Consider the following 23,393-nt stretch of genomic DNA (forward strand, 5'->3'; position numbering starts at 1 on the left):
CAAAAACTAAATGGAACGTCAAAATCGTTAACCAATCAGAGGCGAGAGTGCTCGATGAGTTTTGAAAGCCAATTGCGAGGCGTGGCCGTGACAGCTCATTTCCCGCGTAGTGTTGGGAAAAAAACCGGTATTCAGTAATGGGGCGGTATAAATAGAGAAGGGAAAACCGGAAAAATGTATTAATACTATGGTTTTCGAAATAAGAATTAGGTACTTCAGTAAAGGACACTGACTATACATGAGATACATGACCATATACAGCGTGTATTTTTGACATTTCCACATACTTACAGGGTCATTAGTAAAAGACCTATGGAAACTATTTTCATATTTAATAAAAAATACTACATACTTTTATTTTTTCATATTTCTATGATAAACATATGATAGTGGACTATCAGCCCTAGAGTCATTTGCACCTCTAAAGTAATTTTAGATTTTTTTTGTATTTGTACTTTTTATATTAAGTCTAGTTCTTAGTTGTAATTCGACATTTAGAGACATTATACATGTCTAATTAATTGCAGTAGAGTTATACTATACTTATGATCTTAAATCTTAAATTGTAAATTCTTAATGTTATTATTATTTTTATTTTTTTGTTTTTGTTGCATATTTTATAATGTTTTTGTGGGAATAAATGGCTTTATTATTATTATTTGTTTGTCTTTTCCATATCTCGGGACTATGGGGTCCCGGACCTTTGGGAGGCATGCGTGGGGCCGAAGCCAACAGCACAGAGGCCCTTTAAGACATTTTAATTTAAAGGCAAGGGATACACGTGGCGGATACCATCCCCGAGCGCACAATGTGATACACCCGACGATGGTCCCCGCCAGGTGCAAAGACTATTGCAGTGCAACACTTTTGTGTTGCGATGGGAACTAAGGTCATAAGGCTATTGTTTTGCAAATTGGATGGACTGGTTAATGGGCTATGGGAGGAGACTATCGGACACCTGCCGTGACAATTAGTCTCGGAATTGTAGAAGACAGGCGGTGACTTGCCAACTCATTGAGTGGGCCCTGCAAAACGGCCGCACGCACGGTGCGACAACAGAGCAACACTTGAAGAGAGGCTAAGAGGTTGTCGAGAGGTGAGACTGCGGTAGCCAGATCCCGGTGATCCGTTCAGCAGGCCGCCGGCGTTATGACATTTTACACTTCCAACCTGGAGCATAGGTCCCGCTCTTGCGAATCCACTCTGGCCGGCCGGTTAAACAAGCTCAGAGGCGAGGGCCATAAAAAAGGGCCCTCTGGAATAGGGGTCCGCGGTGTCGCCACTCACCGTCAGCTTATTATTATAGAGTTATACTTTAGTTCGAACTTAGAATTAGTAGTATCAATTGTAATTTCAATTCAATTTTAAATCATTATAAATATGTACATATTATATGTGACGTGTAAAAGTGCCCCTGTGGCCTAATTGCTGAATAAATTACTTTTCCCCTCACTAGCTCGGAAACACGTGTTTTGTCCTTTAATACCAGCAGGTAAAAACGCATTTTATCCACTAGTGGGTAAAGTAATTTGACCTTGAATAAAGTCAAATTAACTGCTTTGAAATTAATAAAAGTTGGTGAATCTAGTAATAAAGATGATTTACCACCTGTGGAACTACTGAAAGCAGTGATAAAACGCATTTTTGCGTTGTAGTTTCCTCGCTATAGTGAGGGGAAAAGTTTTGTGTTACACTCGGGTGCAAATGTATTTTACTTCTCGTGTGTTAAAAAACTCGCAAGTTCAGGATTCTATTCTCGAACCACTCGCTTCGCTCGTGGTTCAACTATAGAATCCTTTCACTTGCTCGTTTTTCAATTCCACACTCGGCGTTAAAATACAGCTTTGCCCCCTTGTATAACAAATAACTATTGTTGTGAGGACGCCCATAGAGGCTCCAAATAGTTCGTGTAATATTACACACGATGTTGTCTGCCAGTTCGGTTACTTGAACTTGGCTTGACACGCTGCCGCGTGTTTAGATTGCGGACAGTGTCAATTTAGTGTTACAATCTCACACGAATTGACTCCGATTATTTTTCAAATTTAATAAATTTGTGCAAACACCATATAAAATCAAAATAACTCTGGTGTAAAAAACAGTGCTTCGTTTGTTCTAATTATAAATGGTTAAACCCTTTTCCGAATGAATTAAAATTGGTGTTATTAATCTAAGTTGACGGCCTCCTAACGCCGTGGCTTGCGTGGGCGACGGTCGCGCGATGGACGCGCAACGGCGATGCGACGCATACGAAATCAAACCTTATCGATATGGAAGTATGAGACGCGACGGCGACGTGTCGCGACGGTCGCGCGACCGTCGCCCACGCAAGACACGGCGTAAATATTTTCCATCGTGTTTTCACGGACACATTCGTATTTGTCATGCAAATGGCTCAAATATTATTAAATTAGTGCTGTAGTGAAAAACATTTTGCACTAATGAGGAGGCACACTCAAAGGTTATGACAGATGGCACCACCCCATTAGTCCATGCGTGAGAGCGAGAAGATGATATGTTTTTATCTCTCTCACATATGAATGACAGTGACATGCCTAGACACTTGCACAGGCGCCGCCTGGCGGGATAAAATGTCAGTGTGCCTCCTCATTAACCCCCGACGCAAAAACGACGGGGTGTTATAAGTTTGACGTATCTATCTGTCTGTCTGACTGTCAGTCTGTCTGTCTATCTGTGTGTGTCTGTCTGTGGCATCGTAGCTCCCGAACGGATGAACCGATTTAGATTTAGTTTTTTTTTTTGTCTGAAAGCTGAGTTAGTCGGGAGTGTTCTTAGCCATGTTTAGGGTTGCAAAGAAACGGTTTTTTTTCTGGCTTGAAAAAAAAAACATGAAAAAAAACCGTGAAAAAAATAACAGTTTTTTTTTCTGGAGTATTTTTTTTTCTAAATTACGAAATCTCAAAATTTGCAAAGCGGTTAGTACTTTTATGTGTTTTTTTAGACTTAATGTTAACTATTCAACGAATTTCATCAATTCTAAAAAAAAACATTTGTTTTTTTTCTATTTGCAACCCTAGCCATGTTTAATGAAAATCGGTCTAGTATGTCGCGGTCGGGGGTTTTTTCAAAATTTTAATTTTGTACAAGTGTAATCATATTGCTAGACTATCCTCCGGGGTGGCTTGTACTCAACGCAAGTACAATCGAATTATCGAACCCAACACCTGATGAATAAGGCATGAGCCACTCTCGCGATTGGACGGTCGAGTAGCCATCTAGGATCCGGGTGATTCTTATACACGGTGTATCTTCTACTGTCCCGGATATGTAAGTTCACATTTTTGACACTTTTTTTTTTTTTTTTTTAATAAATTGGGGGACACCTTACACAGATCAACTTAGCCCCAAACTAAGCAAAGCTTGTACTATAGGTGCTAAGCGACGATATACATACTTAAATAGATAAATACATACTTATATACATAGAAAACATCTATGACTCAGGAACAAATATCTGTGCTCATCACACAAATAAATGCTCTTACCGGGATTCGAACCTGGGACCGCGGCTCAGCAGGTTCCAAGTTCCAAATTCCCGTTAAGTTTGTACATTTGGATCACGTCTCCGATTGGAAAATAACTATTGTATAACAAATAACTATTGTTATACAAGGGGGCAAAGTTGTATTTTAACGCCGAGTGTGGAATTGAAAAACGAGCAAGTGAAAGGATTCTATAGTTGAACCACGAGCGAAGCGAGTGGTTCGAGAATAGAATCCTGAACTTGCGAGTTTTTTAACACACGAGAAGTAAAATACATTTGCACCCGAGTGTAATACAAATCTTTTCCCCTCAATATAGCGAGGAAACTACAACGCAAAAAATGCGTTTATCACTGCTTCCAGTAGTTTCACAGGTGGTAAATCATCTTTATTACTAGATTCACCTACTTTTATCAATTTTAAAGCAGTTAATTTGACTTTATCAAGGTCAAATTACTTTACCCATTAGTGGATAAAATGCATTTTTAACCGCTGGTATTAAAGGACAAAACACGTGTTTCCGAGCTAGTGAGGGGAAAAAATAATTAATTACTCGTAGAATTTTATATTTATGGTTTTGTTTTTTTAAGTATAAGACACCCAACCAAATAGCGACCGGTCTGGCGCAGTCGGTAGTGACCCTGCCTACTGCGCCGCGGTCCCGGGTTCGAATCCCGGTAAGGGCATTTATTTGTGTGATGAGCACAGATATTTGTTCCTGAGTCATGGATGTTTTCTATGTATATAAGTATTTATATATTAAATATATCGTTGTCTGAGTACCCACAACACAAGCCTTCTTGAGCTTAACCGTGGGCCTCAGTCAATCTGTGTAAGAATGTCCTATAATATTTATTTATTTTATTTATTTATTTATTTAATAGCGGTAAACTTTAGCTGTCAGAAATCTGTTTCCAATGTTTAAAAATCTAACTGTTGACACATGTATACAGATCAGGGTACGTAGCCGAATGGCACAAACGCTCACGAAACGAAACGCTCGTAGATATCTATCTCTATCGCTCTTGCGTATTGGCGCGACAGAGCCAGACTACCTTTCGCGGCGTTTCGTTTTCGTTTCGCGTCGCAGACATGCCATGTATCGTATCGTAAGATAAAATGTAATTCCAACCGGGCAAGCTATTTACGCCTTGTCAAGGCCTCATGACCCTCAGCCTTAAGTCCTCCAGTTGTAACCCAATTGCTTTGACATTACCGTCTCTACCTACTCTATCAAGCCAGACTCGCCTATGCGTAGCTGTAATAAGTTGGTTATTTCTAGGTTGAAGGAAGGTAGAGTTAGGACGTTTATAGACGGGCATAGAGTAATTTTCCGCGATCAAAGTGGAACTCACTTAAACGCCACAGGCGCCGCGTAGAGTAGGGATGGGAAAAAGTTTTACCGATTTAAAAAAATCTACTTAACCTAACACCTCGGACACTGGCGATCAAATATATGAAAGAGGCGCGTTCCTAGCACACAGTCTAAGCTCGTGTAGGTGAACGCGTACTATGCTTGTATGAGTGAGATATGACAGGTCGACTGTTGTAACCGAGCGTGGGTGGGTGGCACTTTCAGCGGGGAGCGGGAGTGGCCATACTGTACGATTGTACTCTTTATTATACTGTGACCTAACGCTCCACTCAGGTCTCACTACTAAATTACTAGTTTTAACACACACTATATTACTAGTTTTAATAAAAAAAGGATTCTTTTTGTACCTTTTAGCTACGAAACCCTTAAAACAGGTACGATTACGCCCAAATATGAAATCTTTGCTAAAAAATAAAAGTTTTGCTGAAGTAATTTAAAATAAATAAATAAATATTGGGGGACACGTTACACAGATCTACTTAGCCCCAAACTAAGCAAAGCTTGTACTATGGGTGCTAAGCGACGATATACATAATTAAATAGAAAAATATATACTTATATACATAGTTATCATTTTAGTTTGACAGTAACTAACTCTCTATACTACTCGATCCTCTTTGCCAATATCGAAGACGTCATAATAAAGACCGTTATATTTTTTTCAGAATTGCACAGGTATTGTAAATTGATCTAGTCACAGCACATCACAACTAAAGACGATTATATATTTTGTACTGTGAGACATAATACACATAATTATATACATAGAAAACATCCATGACTCAGGAACAGATATTTGTGCTCACGCAGACATTGGATTCCGTGGGGCGAAACTTATTGACAGCTAGGGACTTCCTATATCGATAAACTCATTTATCGATACTAGTTCTAAATACTAGTGATCACACAAAGGTTTGCTTATAAAATATGTTTTTATTAAAAGAGTATGCGCATGTGACACTGTTTGAGTTGCAGGCGTCCATAGGTTACGGTAACCGCTTTCCACCGCACCGGACCGTATGTTTGGTTGCCACCGACACGTAGTCTAAAAAAAACATTACATAATAAAAAAAGGGCCCCCACAGACGGGAGACAAAACTGTTTTGTCTCCGTCGCTCGGTCTATGGGCTAGTATGAAGGTGCGCACACGAGGCGACGCAACTTTTCATACAAATACGAAAGTCGCCGAGCAACTTTGTCGCCCGTGTGCGCGGAGCCTAAGAACTCAATTTTCTTCTTCTTTTTTGAAAACGTTTTTAAAAGTTTACTCGTCACAATTTATTTCGACGTTATTTATTTTAGACACTATGTATGAACTTCATACTGGTCTTCAGAACAATAGTTACAAAAAACACACAGAATGTTGGGGGCGGTCACTAGTATATAGAACTAGTATCGATAAATGAGTTTATCGATATAGGAAGTCCCTAGCTGTCAAGAAGTTTCGCCCCACGGAATCCGATGTCTGTATAATGTTCATCACACAAATAAATGCCCTTACACTCGGTCACTACCCGCTAGGCCAAACCGGTCGTCGAAATATTTGCTATTAAATATTAGCTAAAAGAGCATTTCTTTTTTTTTTGCCATTTTTTTATTTTGATTTTGATTTAGGGAATTTTAGGTCAATTGTACTCAGAATCACACGAGTACTTTCAATCTCACTGGGAGACAAAAAGTGTCCCAGAATATCCATACATTTTTGTTAGTTTCCTCTTTTGTTACCCCACACAACATGCACGGAAAATGGTAACAAAATAAGAAAAAATCATATGGGACAATTTTTAGCTAGTGATTCTGAGTAGAAGTAGCATAATTTTCTTCAAAAATATCACATTTCATAAAAGTGGCGAAAAAAAAGAAACGCTCAAAAGATGAAAATTGTTGTTGTTATTGTTGAAATATTTATACTGTTTTGAAATATTTTTTCCCCTCACTAGCTCGGAAACACGTGTTTTATCCAGTTTATTTGTTTATACCAGCGGGTAAAAACTATAATAATAAAGATGATTTACCACCTGTGGAACTACCTACTGGAAGCAGTGATAAACGCATTTTTTGCGTTGTAGTTTCCTCGCTATAGTGAGGGGAAAAGTTTTGTGTTACACTCGGGTGCAAATGTATTTTACTTCTCGTGTGTTAAAATACAACTTTGCCCCCTTGTATAACACATAACTATTATTACCAAAGGTAGGCTCACGCTTTCTTTGATCGTGTATTAATATTAGTATTCACAGAAGACTCGTTTTTCAATAAGAAATTAGGGAAAAGGAAACCTACTGATCTGGAAATATAAAAATTGGACGGATATCTGAACCCGCTTCTATGTAAAAGCGCTGGTGGTCTAGCGATAAGAGCGTACGACTTTTGATTCGGTCGTGGGTTCGAACCCCGGCTCGTACCAATGAGTTTTTCTGATCTAATGTGCGAAATGTCATTTGATATTTGCCAGTCGCTTTTCGGTGAAGGAAAACATCGTGAGGAAACCGGACTAATTCCAATAAGGTCTAGTTACCCTTCGTGTTGGAAAGTCAGATGGCAGTCGCTTTTGTACAAATTAGTGCCTACGTCAAATCTTGCGATTAGTTGTCAAAGCGGACCCCAGGCCTCCCATTAGCCGTGGTGACGGGATAACGCAAGGAGGATAATCATGAGTCTTTGACAACTCTTTAATGTGTCAATTTTTACTAAAAATATTTTTAAAATAAATCGGAAATCTGTCAAAAAACCGGTTAACCCACCGCAGTCGCAGCTCTATTTAACTTTAACTATTAATAAACTAATATATAAGTGCACAGTTTAGTTTCGAATACCTAGTCTAAATAGTCTTTGACAACTATTTAATGTGTCAATATTTACTAAAAAATATTAAAAAAAATGTAAACTAAAAATTTAAAATAAAAAATTCAAAATTCAAAATAAAAAAAACCGGAAATTTCTTAGAAAACCAGTAAAACTACGGCACATCACTACTCGCAGCGCTATTACTGAACTAACTATATTAGTGCACAGTTTAGTTTCGGATTTGCTGCAAATGTAGTTAAACTGTCCGTCTAAAGTTAAACGACACGGCGCCGTCAACAATTTAGTTAGTTCAATTGTTTCAAAGGCTCAATCCTGGTGTTTACATTTCACACCAACTAATAAAGACTATCATCCTCCTTGCGTTATCCCGGCATTTGCCACGGCTCATGGGAGCCTGGGGTCCGCTTTGACAACTAATCCCAAGATTTGGCGTAGGCACTAGTTTTACGAAAGCGACTGCCATCTGACCTTCCAACCCGAAGGGTAACTAGACCTTACTCGTATTGGAATTAGTCCGAACTAGTAAAAACTATACAATACAATAAATATAAAAATAAATATAAATATTGGGAACACCTTACACAAATCGACTTAGCCCCAAACTAAACTATTAAGCTTGTACCTACTATGGGTGCTAGGCGAATACTTATATAGATAAATACATACTTATATACATAGAAAACATCCATAGGAACAAATATCTGTGTTCATCACACAAATAAACGCCCTTACCGGGATGCAAACCCGGGACCTCGGCTTAGCAGGCAGGGTCACTACCAACTGCTGAAGTAAGGCTGTGGACGGTTTTCGCCGACCGAAAATCGCTCGTTAGCATGAATATGCGTACATGCCTAGCGAGGACGATGCGTAACGGCTCAGCCACGACATTGGTCTAAGCGCGACAGCGGTGAGCCGGCCATACCTTGGAGCGAGACACAGCGATAGGACTTTTCATTCGCACGTATGGCTGCCGCTCTCCGCTGTCGCGCTTTTTGGTCCGCTAGAAACGATTCCGCGTCGATAGATTTGTCCGTTTTCACATTATCCGATCCGATATCGGATGTCGGAAGGATTTTAATTGAAAAATCCTATATGGCGCCTGTAATGTATGGGATATCGGTCCTACATCCGATATCGGATAGGATAATGTGAAAACGCGCTAAGGCTGACCATAAGCTTAAAGACTTACCAACAGTGGTAAGCAGCATGTTGTCCAGAAGTAAGGCTATGGCCACGATAACCAGCACAAGCTTACGCGACTCGCGACACTAGCTTGCAGCTGTAAGGCTGTGTACTCACCGACAGTGGTGAGAAGCATTTTGTCCAGAAGTAAGAAGGCTATGGCTCGATACTCGATAACAGCACAATAGTGGTCAGTGACCCAAACTTAGCAACAGTGACAAATGGCCTCGAATATTTATACTACTCACCAACAGTAGTAAGAAGCATGTTATCCAGAAGTAAAGCTATGGCTACGATGACCAGCACAAGCTTGCGCGACTCACACACGGCTGGAGACTCATGGCTGTAAGACTCACCGACAATTTGATGAGAAGCGTATTATCCAGAAGTAAGGCTGTGTACACAGGTACTCACCAACAGTGGTTAGCAGCATGTTGTCCAGAAGTAAGGCTATGGCCACGATGACGAGCACTAGCTTGCGCGACTCGCGACACGCGGCCACCTGCGCGCGCAGCCAGTCGGCACTGAAGCCGTCTGATGCCGCCCCCATCACGCTCTGTGAACAAGAGAAAAGAAAATGAAATAAATATACATACATACAATCACGCCTGTATCCCATAAAGGGGTAGGCAGAGCACATGAACTACTCAAGTTTCAGTGCCACTCTTGGCAAAAAGGTGTTGAAATAAAACGAAATTGTGACATTGCAGTGACAGGTTGCCAGCCTCTCGCCTACGCCACAATTTAACCCATATCCCACAGTCGACTTCTACGACACCCACGGGAAGAAAGGGGGTGGTGAAATTCTTAACCCGTCACCACACGGGCAAATAAGTATGTGCCCAAAAATCTACAAAGACCGCGAAATCACAACCTTTTAAGCAGCCCCAATCACTCGAAGAGCTTTGAATGATTCACGGTTATTTTCAGTAGACTTATATTGACGCTGAAAGCTATATCGCGCTCAGTCTATGCAACTTTTTTTTTTTTTCTTTTTTTTTTTTTATGACTATATCTCGAGAGGTAAATCCCCAGGCCATGACGGCCTGAGCATCGAGCACCTGCACCATGCCGGCCCACATATAAATAGAATACTGGCTATGTTTTATAATCTGTGCATGAGCCACTCATATATGCCTATGGACATGCTGAAGACGATAGTGGTGCCTGTAGTGAAGAACAAAACTGGCGATTTAGCTGATAAAAGTAACTACAGGCCCATTTCTCTTGCTACGATCATAGCAAAGGTATTTGACGCTATGCTTAATACACAGTTGGACAAATACCTACACTTGCACGACAACCAGTTTGGGTTTCGGCCTGGCCTGTCCACAGAAAGTGCTATACTGTGTCTTAAGCATACCGTCAGATATTATACAGATCGTGACACCCCGGTTTTTGCTTGCTTCCTCGATCTGTCGAAGGCTTTTGATCTGGTGTCCTACGAAGTGCTGTGGGAAAAGCTTAAATCAATTAAATTACCCAGGGAATTGATTAGCATCCTGCAGTACTGGTATGGACATCAGATCAACAATGTTAGATGGGCGGGGGTATTGTCTGAAGAGTATGGTTTGGAGTGCGGGGTGAGGCAGGGGGCTTAACCTCTCCCGCATTGTTCAACCTGTACATGAACGGGCTGATTGAGGCGCTCAGCAGGCAGCATGCCGGTTGTCAGGTGGACGGAGTGTGCGTAAATAATTTAAGCTACGCCGACGACATGGTCCTGCTGAGCGCGTCAGTTTGCGGTCTCAGGCGGCTGTTACGAACATGTGAGGAGTACGCTTTCAGTCATGGGTTGAAATATAACGTGAATAAAAGTAAATTCATGGTATTTGAGACCGGCAATAACAAACTGTCCAATATACCACCTGTTCTGCTTGGCGGGACTCGTTTGGAGCGTGTATATAGTTTTAAGTATCTTGGGCACGTAGTTACGGCAGATCTCAAAGATGATGAAGACATGGAGCGGGAGCGGAGGGCGTTGTGTGTGAGGGCGAACATGTTGGCTCGCAGGTTCGCGCGGTGCTCTAGCGGCGTAAAGTTAACTTTATTCAAAGCATACTGCACGTCGCTGTACACTTGTAACCTGTGGGCTAACTACACGCAGAAAGCGTACAACGCACTCCGCGTCCAATATAACAACGCCTTCAGGGCGGTGATGGGGCTGCCTCGCTACTGCAGTGCGTCGGGCATGTTTGCGGAGGCTCGCACGCCATGCTTTCATGCCACCATGCGCGTGCGCGCAGCATCTATGGTACAGCGGGTGCGGAGCAGCTCCAACGCCGTCCTGGCGATGATCGCGGCCAGACTGGACTGTCCCTATATAAAGCACTGCTGCGACAGGCATGTAAAAACTGGAATAGGCTAGATTTGTAGATAAATAGTTGTTAGTTATGTTAGAAATAGGTTAATTATTATATTAGGAATTATTATTATTTTAAATCTGTACTCTATGAGCAATTGTGCTTGAAATAAATGCATTTTATTTATTTTATTTTATTTATTACATTTTTTTCTTTTCGCCAAACTGGAACCAGTTTGTTGGCGAATAGTGCGCTCTCAAACATATTTTACCTTAATTAAGTTGTTTACCACAAACCACAATGCAACTTACAACTAACATACGTTTGCGTACCTACTTCGTCTCACGACAGCAGTGTCTATGAACCTTATTTATATGTTCTTACGATCTACGCCTTCTTCAGTTTTCCGTGATCATGATTAGGGTTGAAAAAAACGGTATTTTTTTCGGGCTTGAAAAAAAAATTTTTTTTTTCAGGAGTATGGTTTTTTCTAAAGGTCGAAATCACAGAATTTGCAGAACAGTTAATACTTTTATACGGTTTTTTAGACTTTATGAACTATCAAACAAATTTAATTTAGTAACTTTAACTTCTGCTTTTATAAAACTAACATTTACACAATCTGTAGTTAGTTAGTTAGTTATCGCTATTTACTGTTGGCAACACCACCGCCTCTCCACGCTCCACGCTGCATCGGGGATTCCCCAATAAATGTTACTGAAACGTTACAAATCACGAAAAACCGTTTTTTTCGTATTATTTGTTCATCTGAAAAAAAAACCATAATTAGAAAAGAAACGTGGTGCTTGGTTTTTAGGGTTCCGTAGTCAACTAGGAACCCTTATAGTTTCGCCATGTCTGTCCGTCCGTCCGTCCGCGGATAATCTCAGTAACTGAAAGTCACTAGAAAGCTGAAATTTGGTACCAATATGTATATCAATCACGCCAACAAAGTGCAATAATAAAAAATGGAAAAAAATGTTTTATTAGGGTACCCCCCCTACATGTAAAGTGGGGGCTGATATTTTTTTTCATTCCAACCCCAACGTGTGATATATTGTTGGATAGGTATTTAAAAATGAATAAGGGTTTTCTAAAATCGTTTTTTGATAATATTCATATTGTCGGAAATAATCGCTCCTAAAGGAAAAAAAAGTGTGTGTCCCCCCCTCTAACTTTTGAACCATATGTTTAAAAAATATGAAAAAAATCACAAAAGTAGATCTTTATAAAAACTTTCTAGGAAAATTGTTTTGAACTTGACAGGTTCAGTAGTTTTTGAGAAAATTACGGAAAACTACGGAACCCTACACTGAGCGTGGCCCGATACGCTCTTGGCCGGTTTTTTATGTTTTCTTTTTCATAATTCAAAAAAAATGTTTTTTTTTGTAACCCTAATAAATAAAAAAAGGTAAATAAAAAAGGTAATCACTAATCACAATCTATATCCCGGTCAATATAAGCCCAATTACACGAGTTGAAAGCATTTCTGTCATGGGCACCGGAATGTGATGTATTTGCAAGCAGATGAACCGATTTAGATTTAGTTTTTTTGTTTGAAAGCAGAATTATTTAATCGGGAGTGTTCTTAGCCATGTTTCATGAAAATCGTTCCACTATGTCGGGGGTTTATTCAAAATTTTAATTTTGTGGTTAGGTTATGATTCAGTAGATCGCCACAGGTAAGCTCTTTTGGCTGCACGATCCATTCCCATCCTCTCAACATGGCCGAACCAGCAAAGACAAGCAGACTTGCTCCACCAAGTCAAGAAAAAAACCACACAAAACGAATTTTAAAACGTTGAAAACTCACCACTCCCTTTCTTCCCGTGGGTGTCGTAGAAGTCGACTGTGGGATATGGGTTAAATTGTGGCGTAGGCGAGAGGCTGGCAACCTGTCACTGCAATGTCACCATTTGGATTTCTTTCAACCCTTTTTTGCCAAGAGTGGCACTGGAGCTTAGTAGTTCATATGCTCTGCCTACCCCTTTATGGGATGCAGGCGTGATTATATGTATGAAAACTCAATACTTAGTAGAATAGAATAGAATATAATAATATACCTACTTTATTTAACATCAAATTGGACAAACACAAGATAGATACAACACAAACTCGATGCTAAATAGGATCCCACTCATGTTGCCAAGGCAAGTCGAGGCGCTGATTTCCAGTGGGACCCTGACTTAATAAACTAAGTAAGAACTAAACTAAAACGAGTGACAGTGTACAAACATCAGGGAACAGTTAGGTACGAACTATACAAGTAAATTGACAGAGTATCCACAAGATGTAACAATGACTGACAATACAATAAAATTAATGATAGAAAAGACAGTAACACGAAACAAACACGAGACAAATGGATACATAGTACATACATACATAGCACAGAAGGTAATACTTTTTTTTAAAATTGTTATTCCCCCAGTGAAGCGCAGCAGGATTTAAAAAAAATTCCGCATCTTAGAGATCTAGTCTTAAATTAGACCTTCGTATAATGTGGCAATTACTTAATCCTGCAACTCTGTCGGAGCCGTGAGCGCATCACTTTGGGTAGATACATCCGTGCTGTTAACCACAATGTCAGCTACTCATATTTCGTAAACATTACAACCTTGCTTGCCCGCGGCTATATTTATCATATAACCCGGCAACCTTCAAATCAAGAGTGAACGCATCTTCTGGGCGAGCTCACTCCATCGTAAGCCACGTTCTTGCCTTTGGCTAGTCTGTGACCAAGAATAAGCCCATTTAAAATTTAAAAAAAAATCCGGTCTGGCCTAGCGCGTAGGTAGTGAGCCTGTTTGTTATTCTTACACTGGGAGAAATTTGCATTGTGAATTTAACAAGTTCGACTTGTTGCGGTTTATCCGTTTGAATCAGCCAAACGTATGTTTAAAACAATATGTGTCAGGTTGTTTTTATAAAATCGACTTGTTGATTCAAATATATTGCCGATTCAAATGACAAGTAGCTTGTTGTTTGAACCAAAGAGCACGTAGGCGCTATTTTAACCAAAAACTTGTTGAACGAACATGAAAACTGGTTGTATTTTCTCTCAGTGTAAGCGGTCCGGGCGAATCCCGGTAAGGGCATTTATTTGTGTGATGAGCACAGATATTTGTTCCTGTCATGGATGTTCTATGTATATGTAATTATGTATACCGGGTAACCGGGTGGATCATTACGATGTACTATTCCTGAAATGGGGGATAGTGTAGCCTTAAAGCTCGGCCACACATCCGCATTTTGAGAGCGTAGGCGGAGCGTTAGCGGAGCCTCAGCGTCAGCAGCGCATTCCGCTCGCAATCCGCGCTCGTTAGTTCCCGCCAGCGTCCGCTGGGCGCAACGCCAGGGTTCGTCCGGCGCACCGCTATCATTGCGCTCCACTAACGCTACGCTATCAAAACGCTTTATATGTGGCGGAGGCTTTAGTGCGTTTTCACATTATCCGATCCGATATCAGACCAATATCCCATACATTACACGCCATCTTGGATTTTTTCCATTGAAATCCTTCCGACATCCAATATCGGATCGGATAGTGCGCGGCCTTAGGACTACATTTTTCCCCTAGAAACTATACAATTTCCATAAACTGTAAGGAAAGTTTTTTGAAATTATGGAAATATCCAATTAGCAGAGAGAATGGCTGGGAAGCGGAAATGAGCGGGGGCGGTAACGACCCATTTCCGGCCGGCGTTCCAAATTCAATATCTCTTGACACTTCACTTAAATCCAGATCCGATCGAAGTTATTTTTAGCTCAGACCTCAGACTAACCTAGGCCATCACCCTCCTTGCGTTTTCGGCGTAGGCACTAGTTTTACGAAAGCGACTGCCATCTGACCTTCCAACCCGAAGGGTAACTAGGCCTTTTTGGAATTAGTCCGGTTTCCTCACAATGTTTTCCTTCACCGAAAAGCGACTAGCAAATATCAAATGACATTTCGCACATAAGTTCCGAAAAACTCATTGGTACGAGCCGGGGTTCGAACCCGCGACCTCTGGATTGAAAGTCGCACGCTCTTACCGCTAGGCCACCAGCGTTTTTAGTTCCACTCATAACCTGGGCCATTTTTTTTCAAAGTTGTTCACATAGAGTATATTGAATAGTATGGTATAGAGTTATCAGTCAAGATTTTCGAATGCAGCGCCATCTATTATTAAGTTACGACTAGGGTTGTAAATAGAAAAAAAACGAAATGTTTTTTTTTTTCAGAATTATGAAAAAAACATGAAAAAAAACCGAGCACCTTGGTTTTTTTTCTAAATATGGTTTTTTTTTCAGATGAACAAATAATACGACAATATATAACGGTTTTTCGTGAGTTGTAACGTGTTTCAATAACAATAACGTAAATTTTAATTCAATTAACATTCAGTATACAAACGTTTATTGGGGAATCCCCGATGCTGCGTGTAGCGTGGAGAGGCGGTGGTGTTGCCAACAGTAAAAAGTGATAACTACCAACTACAGATTTCGTAAATGTTACTTTTATACGACCAGAAATTAAAGTTATTTGATTAAATTCGTTTGATAGTTAACATTAAGTCTAAAAAAAACGTATAAAAGTATTAACTACTTTCAAATTTTGAGATTTCGTACTTTAGAAAAAAAACATACTCCAGAAAAAAAACTGTTTTTTTCACGGTTTTTTTTTTCATGTTTTTTTTTTCAAGCCAGAAAAAAAACCGTTTTTTTGCAACCCTAGTTACGACAACTTTTCATATGACTTTCCATGCCTTAAAAGTTCCTTACAGTATTAGGTTAGGTTCTATATATCGTTGACAAAACGACACAAGCCTTCTTGAGCTTACAGTCCATCTGTGTAAGACTGTCCTATAATATTTATTTATTTTATTCCGAGCTTTTTAGTATAGAAATGCACAAATATCTGTTCCTAAAATTTACCAATATTAATTGGCACCTGACCGAAATGGTGTGTGAAATCCGGTCGAGATTTCCGGGAAATCGAATAAAAAGATAACCTCAAAATGTTTCACCACATACTAGGTATTCACACACACGTAATAATATTCATTATTTATTACGAGTACTACTTGATGTTGTTAAATTTAGAGTTTACATCACATTATACCAAAACCAAGCAATAGGGAACTTGACTGTAAGTAATTAAAATGAAATATTGTTGTGTTGTGTTGGGTTCGAATCCCGGTAAGGGCATTTATTTGTGTGATGAGCACAGATATTTGTTCCCGAGTCATGGATGTTTTCTATGTATATAAGTATTTATATATTATATATATCGTTGTCTGAGTACCCACAACACAAGCCTTCTTGAGCTTACCGTGGGCCTCAGTCAATCTGTGTAAGAATGTCCTGTAATATTTATTTATTTATTTATTTATTTATTTATTTATTGTATACCATGCACGAAATAAATCATCAGATAATTATAAGAAAAACATGGACAGAAGTTATTTTTAAATCCATATTCTATTTAATAAGTCAGGTAGAAATATATAAAGTAACTGATTTGACCGTGACGTCACTCAACTTGGTTTCATATTAATTCTAGCAAGTCGATGAAATTCGTTTTGACAGTTCTTAAAAAGAAGCTGATTTGACCAGGAGGCAAGTAGTTTCATTTTTTTTTAAATTAAATGGCTTCAGTCCATTGGGACGATTTCGCCAGTGTCAAGGTGATATGAGCTAATTAATAAGCTATCGATATTACACTTTAAACAATATTAATGAGTAAAAGAAAAATAAATTATTCACGACACGAAACCGCTAAGATGGCGTTCGCACCGGAAGTCCACGGCAAGTAGCCTATACCAATATAAAAGATGCCACAGTTCCTTATCGATAAACTCGACATTTAATACAATGTGTCAATGTCAAATTACTTAATTTAAAAAAGAAACAGTGAACAGTAATAGAGCACTCTGTATAGTGTTATCTTTTTTGTGACTTTTAACCCCCGACGCAAAAACGACGGGTTATAATATAAGTTTTACGTGTCTGTCTGTCTGTGTGAGTGTCTGTCTGTGGCATCGTAGCTCCCGGACGGATGAACCGATTTTGATTTTTTTTTTGTTTGAGAGTTAGTCGGGAGTGTTCTTAGCCATGTTTCATGAAAATCGGTCCACTAAAATGTCGGGGGTTTTTTCAAAATTTTAATTTTGTGGGTAGGTTATTCAGGTAAGATACCACATTGTCATAGATACCACATTGTAATCTTCAAGAAAAGAGCGTACACCCATCTTAAAGGCCGGCAACGCACCTCCAACACCTCTGGTGTTTCGGGTGTCCATGGGCGGCGGTGATCGCTTACCATCAGGCGACCTGTCTGCTCGTTTGCCTCTTATCCCATTAAAAAAAAAGGTACTTATAATAAGGACGAAATCTAGTCAAATCCTTATACTAATAAACTGTAACAGTGTCCTTATGTTTAAGCGACAACAAAAACCTATATAACTTCGTATAGACAGATAAAGTCTAAGAAAAAAACGTACCCCAAAACCATACAGAAAAAGGTACGGTGAGCTAGATGGCGATACACCTTTGGGGTACGCTCGGCTAGATGGCGCTAATATTAATATTTGACATTTTAAAACATATCAAGCTAAATGGGCCAAATTGTCAAAACTGAGGTTCAAAAGTCTTAAGCTTGTGTCGAGAGATGGCAGTCTATGCACTGTGACTACACATTTTACTTTGACAGTTATTCTCTATAATACTCGATCCTCTTTGGCGACAATAAGGTGCTTTTTGCTTTAAGACGCCATATTTTTCTGTGCTTATGTAATTTAGCAACATTGAATGAAATGACTGATTAAAATTACAATGAAGATACACAAAAAGGACGTGTCCTTGAAAACTTTTTCTAAATTTAGTCATCAGATAATTTTATAAATTACTAGCATTTGCCTTCGGATTCGCTCGCGTTAGAAAGAGACAAAAAGTAGCCTACTTATTTTTTAGTGGAGATAGTTGAAGGGATGGAGAGCGACATAGGCTACTTTTTGTCTCTTTCTAACGCGAGAGAAGACACCGGCAAAAGCTATATTTAATAAGTGGGATAGAAATATATAAAGTAAATGAATTGACCGTGACGTCACTGGACACAATAAAATTCCTTGTGTCAATATTTAAAAAGAAGCTGATTTGACTATAAAAGGAAAGTAGCTTATTGATTTCTCAGAAATATAATGGGTATAAACCCCCCCCCCCCCCCCCCCCACCGATAAGTAAGCCAGAGATAATACAGTCCCCGGAGAAATCTTACAATTGAACGCTTAAGTTCTTGAATCAATCCGTAAAGTCCTCTGCGAGAGCTATACAGGATGGAAAATAGTTACTTATTTGTTATACAAGGGGGCAAAGTTGTATTTTAACGCCGAGTGTGCAATTGAAAAACGAGCAAGTGAAAGGATTCGAGAATAGAACCACGAACGAAGCGAGTTTTTAGAACTGAACACGAGAAGTAAAATACATTTGCACCCGAGTGTAACACAAAACTTTTCCCCTCACTATAGAGAGGAAACTACAACGCAAAAAATGCGTTTATCACTGCTTCCAGTAGTTCCACAGGTGGTAAATCATCTTTATTACTAGATTCACCTACTCACATCAATATCAATCAATATTGCCTACAAAGTGGTAAAATAAAAAGTAAAAAAAAATGTTTTATTAGGGTACTTACCCCCCTACACGTAAAATAGTTCTTGGCAGAAGTAAAGTTTGGCAGAAACTCCTTACGCAGAATATGCTTTGGCACAAATCATTTCGCAGATTTTTGTAATACCGAATCGTCTGTTGTCATAATGTTGATGAGCATAATAGTCTTCTAGTCGAACAATACATTTGCAGATAATATTTGTGCATAATATTTAAGCGGCATAAAGCTGTAATTTGCTATTTGATAGCGAGTTGGATGTGTTGGGGATGCAAGATACCTAACACTCCTCCTCGCTTCGCTCGTCGTCGTACCTAACGGTGACTCTGGGGCAGTTTTTCTTTTCTGATAGCGAATAATAATTCTGCTAATGTAATATTATGCTATAAGATTATTATGGTACATACAATTATGCTAAACCAAAGTCGACCAAAGTAATGTTCTGTAAAACAATATTCTGCCGAATGTATCTTATGCGTGGTAGTAATAATGCCAACTAAGTTTTCTGCAAAATTACCATTCGACCGAAAGTGTTTCTGCGAAACATTTTATGCGAAGTGTGTTTCGGACTAAAATTATTCTGCCAGATGAAGGTAACCCATAATGGCTTACGGAAATAATTTTTTGATATTGTTAATATTTTCGGATATAATCGCTCCAAAAGTACAAAAAAATGTGCCCCGCCCCCCCACTAACTTTTGAACTATAAGTTGAAAAAAATCACAAAAGTACAACTTCATAAAGACTTTCTAGGAAAATTATTTTGAATATAGATAGGTCGAACAGTTTTTGAAAAAATATGGAAAACTACGGACCCTACACTGAGCGTGGCCCGACACGCTCTTGGCCGGTTTTTTATTTGAAGGATAGTTTTCCAGCGATCATTCTACCAAAATCGAATTAGCCACGTTCTACTTTTTAAGGTTTTTGTGTCAGAGGTTTTTATTTTTTATTTTTTTAGTTAATGAAAACATTATTTTATTTTTTAACCCCCGACGCAAAAACGACGGGGTGTTATAAGCTTCACGTGTCTGTCTGTGTGTGTGTGTCTCTCTGTCTGTGTGTGTGTGTCTGTCTGTGGCATCGTAGCTCCCGAACGGATGAACCGATTTGGATTTAGTTTTTTTGTCTGAAAGCTGTACTTAAGTCGGGAGTGTTCTTAGCCATGTTTCATGAAAATCTTATTTTTTTCAAAATTTTAATTAAAGAAATTAAATATGTAATACATGGATTTTTTTCCATAAAAACACTGAAATGGAACACTTTTCAGGTAAAATTAATCAGACGAAATTCGACCGATCATTATTAGAATACTAGGTTAGAGCGGAATACCGCTAAACATACAGGATGGAAAAAAATAAGAGAAGAAAAATGCCTAATGTTATTTAACGAAAATATTTTTTTTATAAATAAAATCTGGTAAAAAAGATTTTTCTTTACTTAATTAAGAAACCGAACTGAAATTTTTATCACTGTTATCTGGTAAAATTAATGTAATTATGTAAAATGGCGGAAAGGGTGTAAAAAAATAATCGTAAGGAAAGTGCATTCATGGGAAAATGCTTTAAAACTTTTATGCTTGCTAAATAAAATATTAAGTACTTATTTCTGCTTCGTTAGACATTTTTTAGTATAATAAAATTAATAAACTAAAGTATTTCCAGATATATATTTAAAAAATAGTCCAAATGCCAAGTAATTATAAAGAATCCAAATTACTGGATTTTTGTAATCATAATCACTGACATTTTTAAAATAGCCGAAATCTCCGAATACACCTTACAATTAAATCATTGTAAGACATTCAACCTTATAACAAAGGTTAGGCTTTATAATTACGTTTTTCATTCAAGAAATCCAATTATACCGTCTTATTATATCCCTAAGTGTCATATCTTTAAATCAATCAAAACTTATATTTTCATAATCTACGTACACAAAATAAAACATTAAAATAATAGGTATTAGTATAGTACTCACATTTCACCAGCTCCCCATTTAAAAAAAAATACAAAAAAGACAAACCACGTCTTAACCGCCTGAGGTCCGAAGACCAACTGAAAATTACAGCAAGAACGGATCGCGCCCAGCCTCCGACCAGTTTGCATTGACCTGTGGCTTACTTCACTCCATTACTTTATAGTGAAGATAACGCGTTAGGCGCGGGGGGCGGGGCGGCGCAAAACAAAATGGCCGACTTCTTGAAGCTGTTTTACTCTAGGCATTTGATCTTCGACTTTCTCTTTTTTAAATAAAGCTGTTTTTACACTGTACGTGTTAAGTTTTATTGAAGAGATGTATAGTTAGAGGATTTTGGGGTTTAACAGTGGGGTGTAAGGGTGGATTTTGTGTGAGGGAGACACAAAAGCTACAGGTTCTCAATAAGTTCACGCTGAAAGTGCGCGTTTGTGGCGGTTGGTGGAGAAGGTTGTAGCTGGAAGTGTTTGATTCGTATTTTTAAACCCCGACGCAAAAACGACGGGGTGTTATAAGTTTGACATGTCTGTCTGTTTGTCTGTGTGTGTCTGTGGAATCGTAGCTCCCCAACGGATGAACCGATTTAGATTTTGTTTTTTTTTTATTTGAAAGCTGAGTTAGCCGGGAGTGTTCTTTCATGAAAATCGGTTTTTTTAGACATTTTTTAAATTAAGCACAACCGAACGCATTATAAAGCACAAAGAGGAAAAGGAAACGAAACAAGGTACAACGGGATAAAACTCGACTGCGGGGCAAATGTAGCTGGTCCATTTTTTCCATATTTTACAATGTTTGCATTATTAAACAGAGTGTCCACCGGTTATATATGGTAGGCGTGTTCAGTGGATACATGTAGAACTCAACATCATAGTGTAATAAATAATGGAGAAAATAGGTTAGTTTAGTCACAATTGCCCTCCAGTCGACATTTGCCCCGCTGTACCTAAAATGTCTTTGTTTTTAGACCCATTTAGATTACGATTCTAAACAAATTCTATCTAAGGCACTGGACCCACCGTGAGCTAGTAAGCTATGAGCTATCGGCTATAAAATCGAACAAAAGATAATCACTCCCGTACAAATATAATTTTTAAGAAAAAAAAAACCGCCTTCCTTTGGGATTCTGGTGATAAATACTTTCAAATGTTGGATTATGTTATCAATTCGTCTGTATATTTTTTAATGTTTGTTATTCGATATCTCCGTCATTTCTGAACCAATTTTGAAATCTGGATGATTCTGAAGTACTTACAGATGAGAATGATTATCAGAACGGAACTCTAACCAGGGGCGGTTCACTCTTCATCAGCAGTTCCACTGCACCAAATGTCACTGTTCTGGACGTAAGTGCATGCTGTTCTTATAAAAATACCAAAGTCACTATAAGTGTGCCGTTCAGATTTGAGGAGTTCCGTTCTGACCATCATCAGCAATTCCACTGCACCAAATATCACTGTTCTGGACGTAAGTGCATGCTGTTCTTATAAAAATACCAAAGTCACTATAAGTGTGCCGTTCAGATTTGAGGAGTTCCATTCTGACCATCATCAGGAGTTCCACTGCACCAAATGTCACTGTTCCGTACGTAAGTGCATGCTGTTCCTTTAAAAACACAAAAATCACCATATGTATGCCTTTCAGATTTGAGGAGTTCCCTCGATTTCTCCAGGATCCCATCATCAGAACTGGGTTCTGAGAAAAATGGGACCAATCTGTATGCATATACATTCAATCAAAAAAAAATTTCAAAATCGGTCTAGTAACGACGGAGATATCGAGGAACAAACATTAAAAAAAAAAAAAAAAAAAAAACATACAGACGACTTGATAACCCCTTCCTTTGAGATTTGGAAGGCGGTTAAAAAGAGACACGGCGATGTTTATAGTTACTCGCCCAGCGGTGAGCTATCAATATCACCGTGTCTCTTTTATTTGCACGGGAGTGCTTACCTTTTGTTCGTTTTTATAGCCGATAGCTCATAGCTTACTAGCTCGCGGTGGGACCAGTGCCTAAGTATAAACTGCAAACTAAATAAAATATTTGTAGAAATAATTCCATCTAAACTCACCTACACCCTTCTTCACTTCGCCGGCTTTGGTCCTTAATTTCTATTACCCTCTCCCTCATACCCGTGACCCCACGTATCGCCATCTCTCTCCACCATTAAGTACAATTCCATCATTTCATTGTAGGAGAATATGTGGCATTCCTGACCCAAAGGATCCTTATGAGTCACCTGTGATAAGGGCCAAATTTGACGACCGGTCTGGCTCAGTCGGTAGTGACCCTGCCTGCTGAGCCGCGGTCCTGGGTTCAAATCAAATCCCGGTGTCTTTTAATCTTTCGAAAAATTAACAACGCATACCCTCTTAATATGATCATATTACCCCAAAATACCATGATAAAAAATTTCAGTTCATTCCTGTAAGAGGAACCCGTGCCGACTTGCACCTGAAGTTCCCATACAAATTACTATGGAGAAATTTGCTTAAGACACTAAGTTGATATTTTTATTTATTTCGCATTGTTTTTTTGTTCGCATCGAGATGTTTATGTGAAATATTGTTTATACGGCAATACTATACTCGGTAAATGTCAA

General features: G+C 38.9%; 2 protein-coding genes across 2 annotated transcripts in view; one reads left to right on the plus strand and one right to left on the minus strand.

Moving 5' to 3' along the window:
• The window catches only part of LOC125240031 (synaptic vesicular amine transporter), a 47,199-nt gene extending 26,285 nt beyond the window's left edge, over positions 1-20,914 (minus strand). Inside the window, exons 1-2 of the mRNA XM_048147852.1 lie at positions 20,797-20,914; positions 9,280-9,421 (exon numbers count right to left, since the gene is read on the minus strand). Coding sequence (XP_048003809.1) covers positions 9,280-9,415 — 136 coding nt within the window. The 5' untranslated portion in view covers positions 9,416-9,421; positions 20,797-20,914. The remainder of the gene's footprint in view (positions 1-9,279; positions 9,422-20,796) is intronic.
• On the plus strand, positions 10,493-11,233 carry LOC125240064. Its single transcript, XM_048147909.1, has one exon. The coding sequence runs from the start codon at positions 10,493-10,495 to the stop codon at positions 11,231-11,233; it is 741 nt and encodes a 246-aa protein (XP_048003866.1).
• Positions 20,915-23,393: the final 2,479 nt, after the last annotated feature.

This window comes from Leguminivora glycinivorella, chromosome 26 (assembly GCF_023078275.1).
Source record: "Leguminivora glycinivorella isolate SPB_JAAS2020 chromosome 26, LegGlyc_1.1, whole genome shotgun sequence".
Lineage (NCBI taxonomy): Eukaryota > Metazoa > Arthropoda > Insecta > Lepidoptera > Tortricidae > Leguminivora > Leguminivora glycinivorella.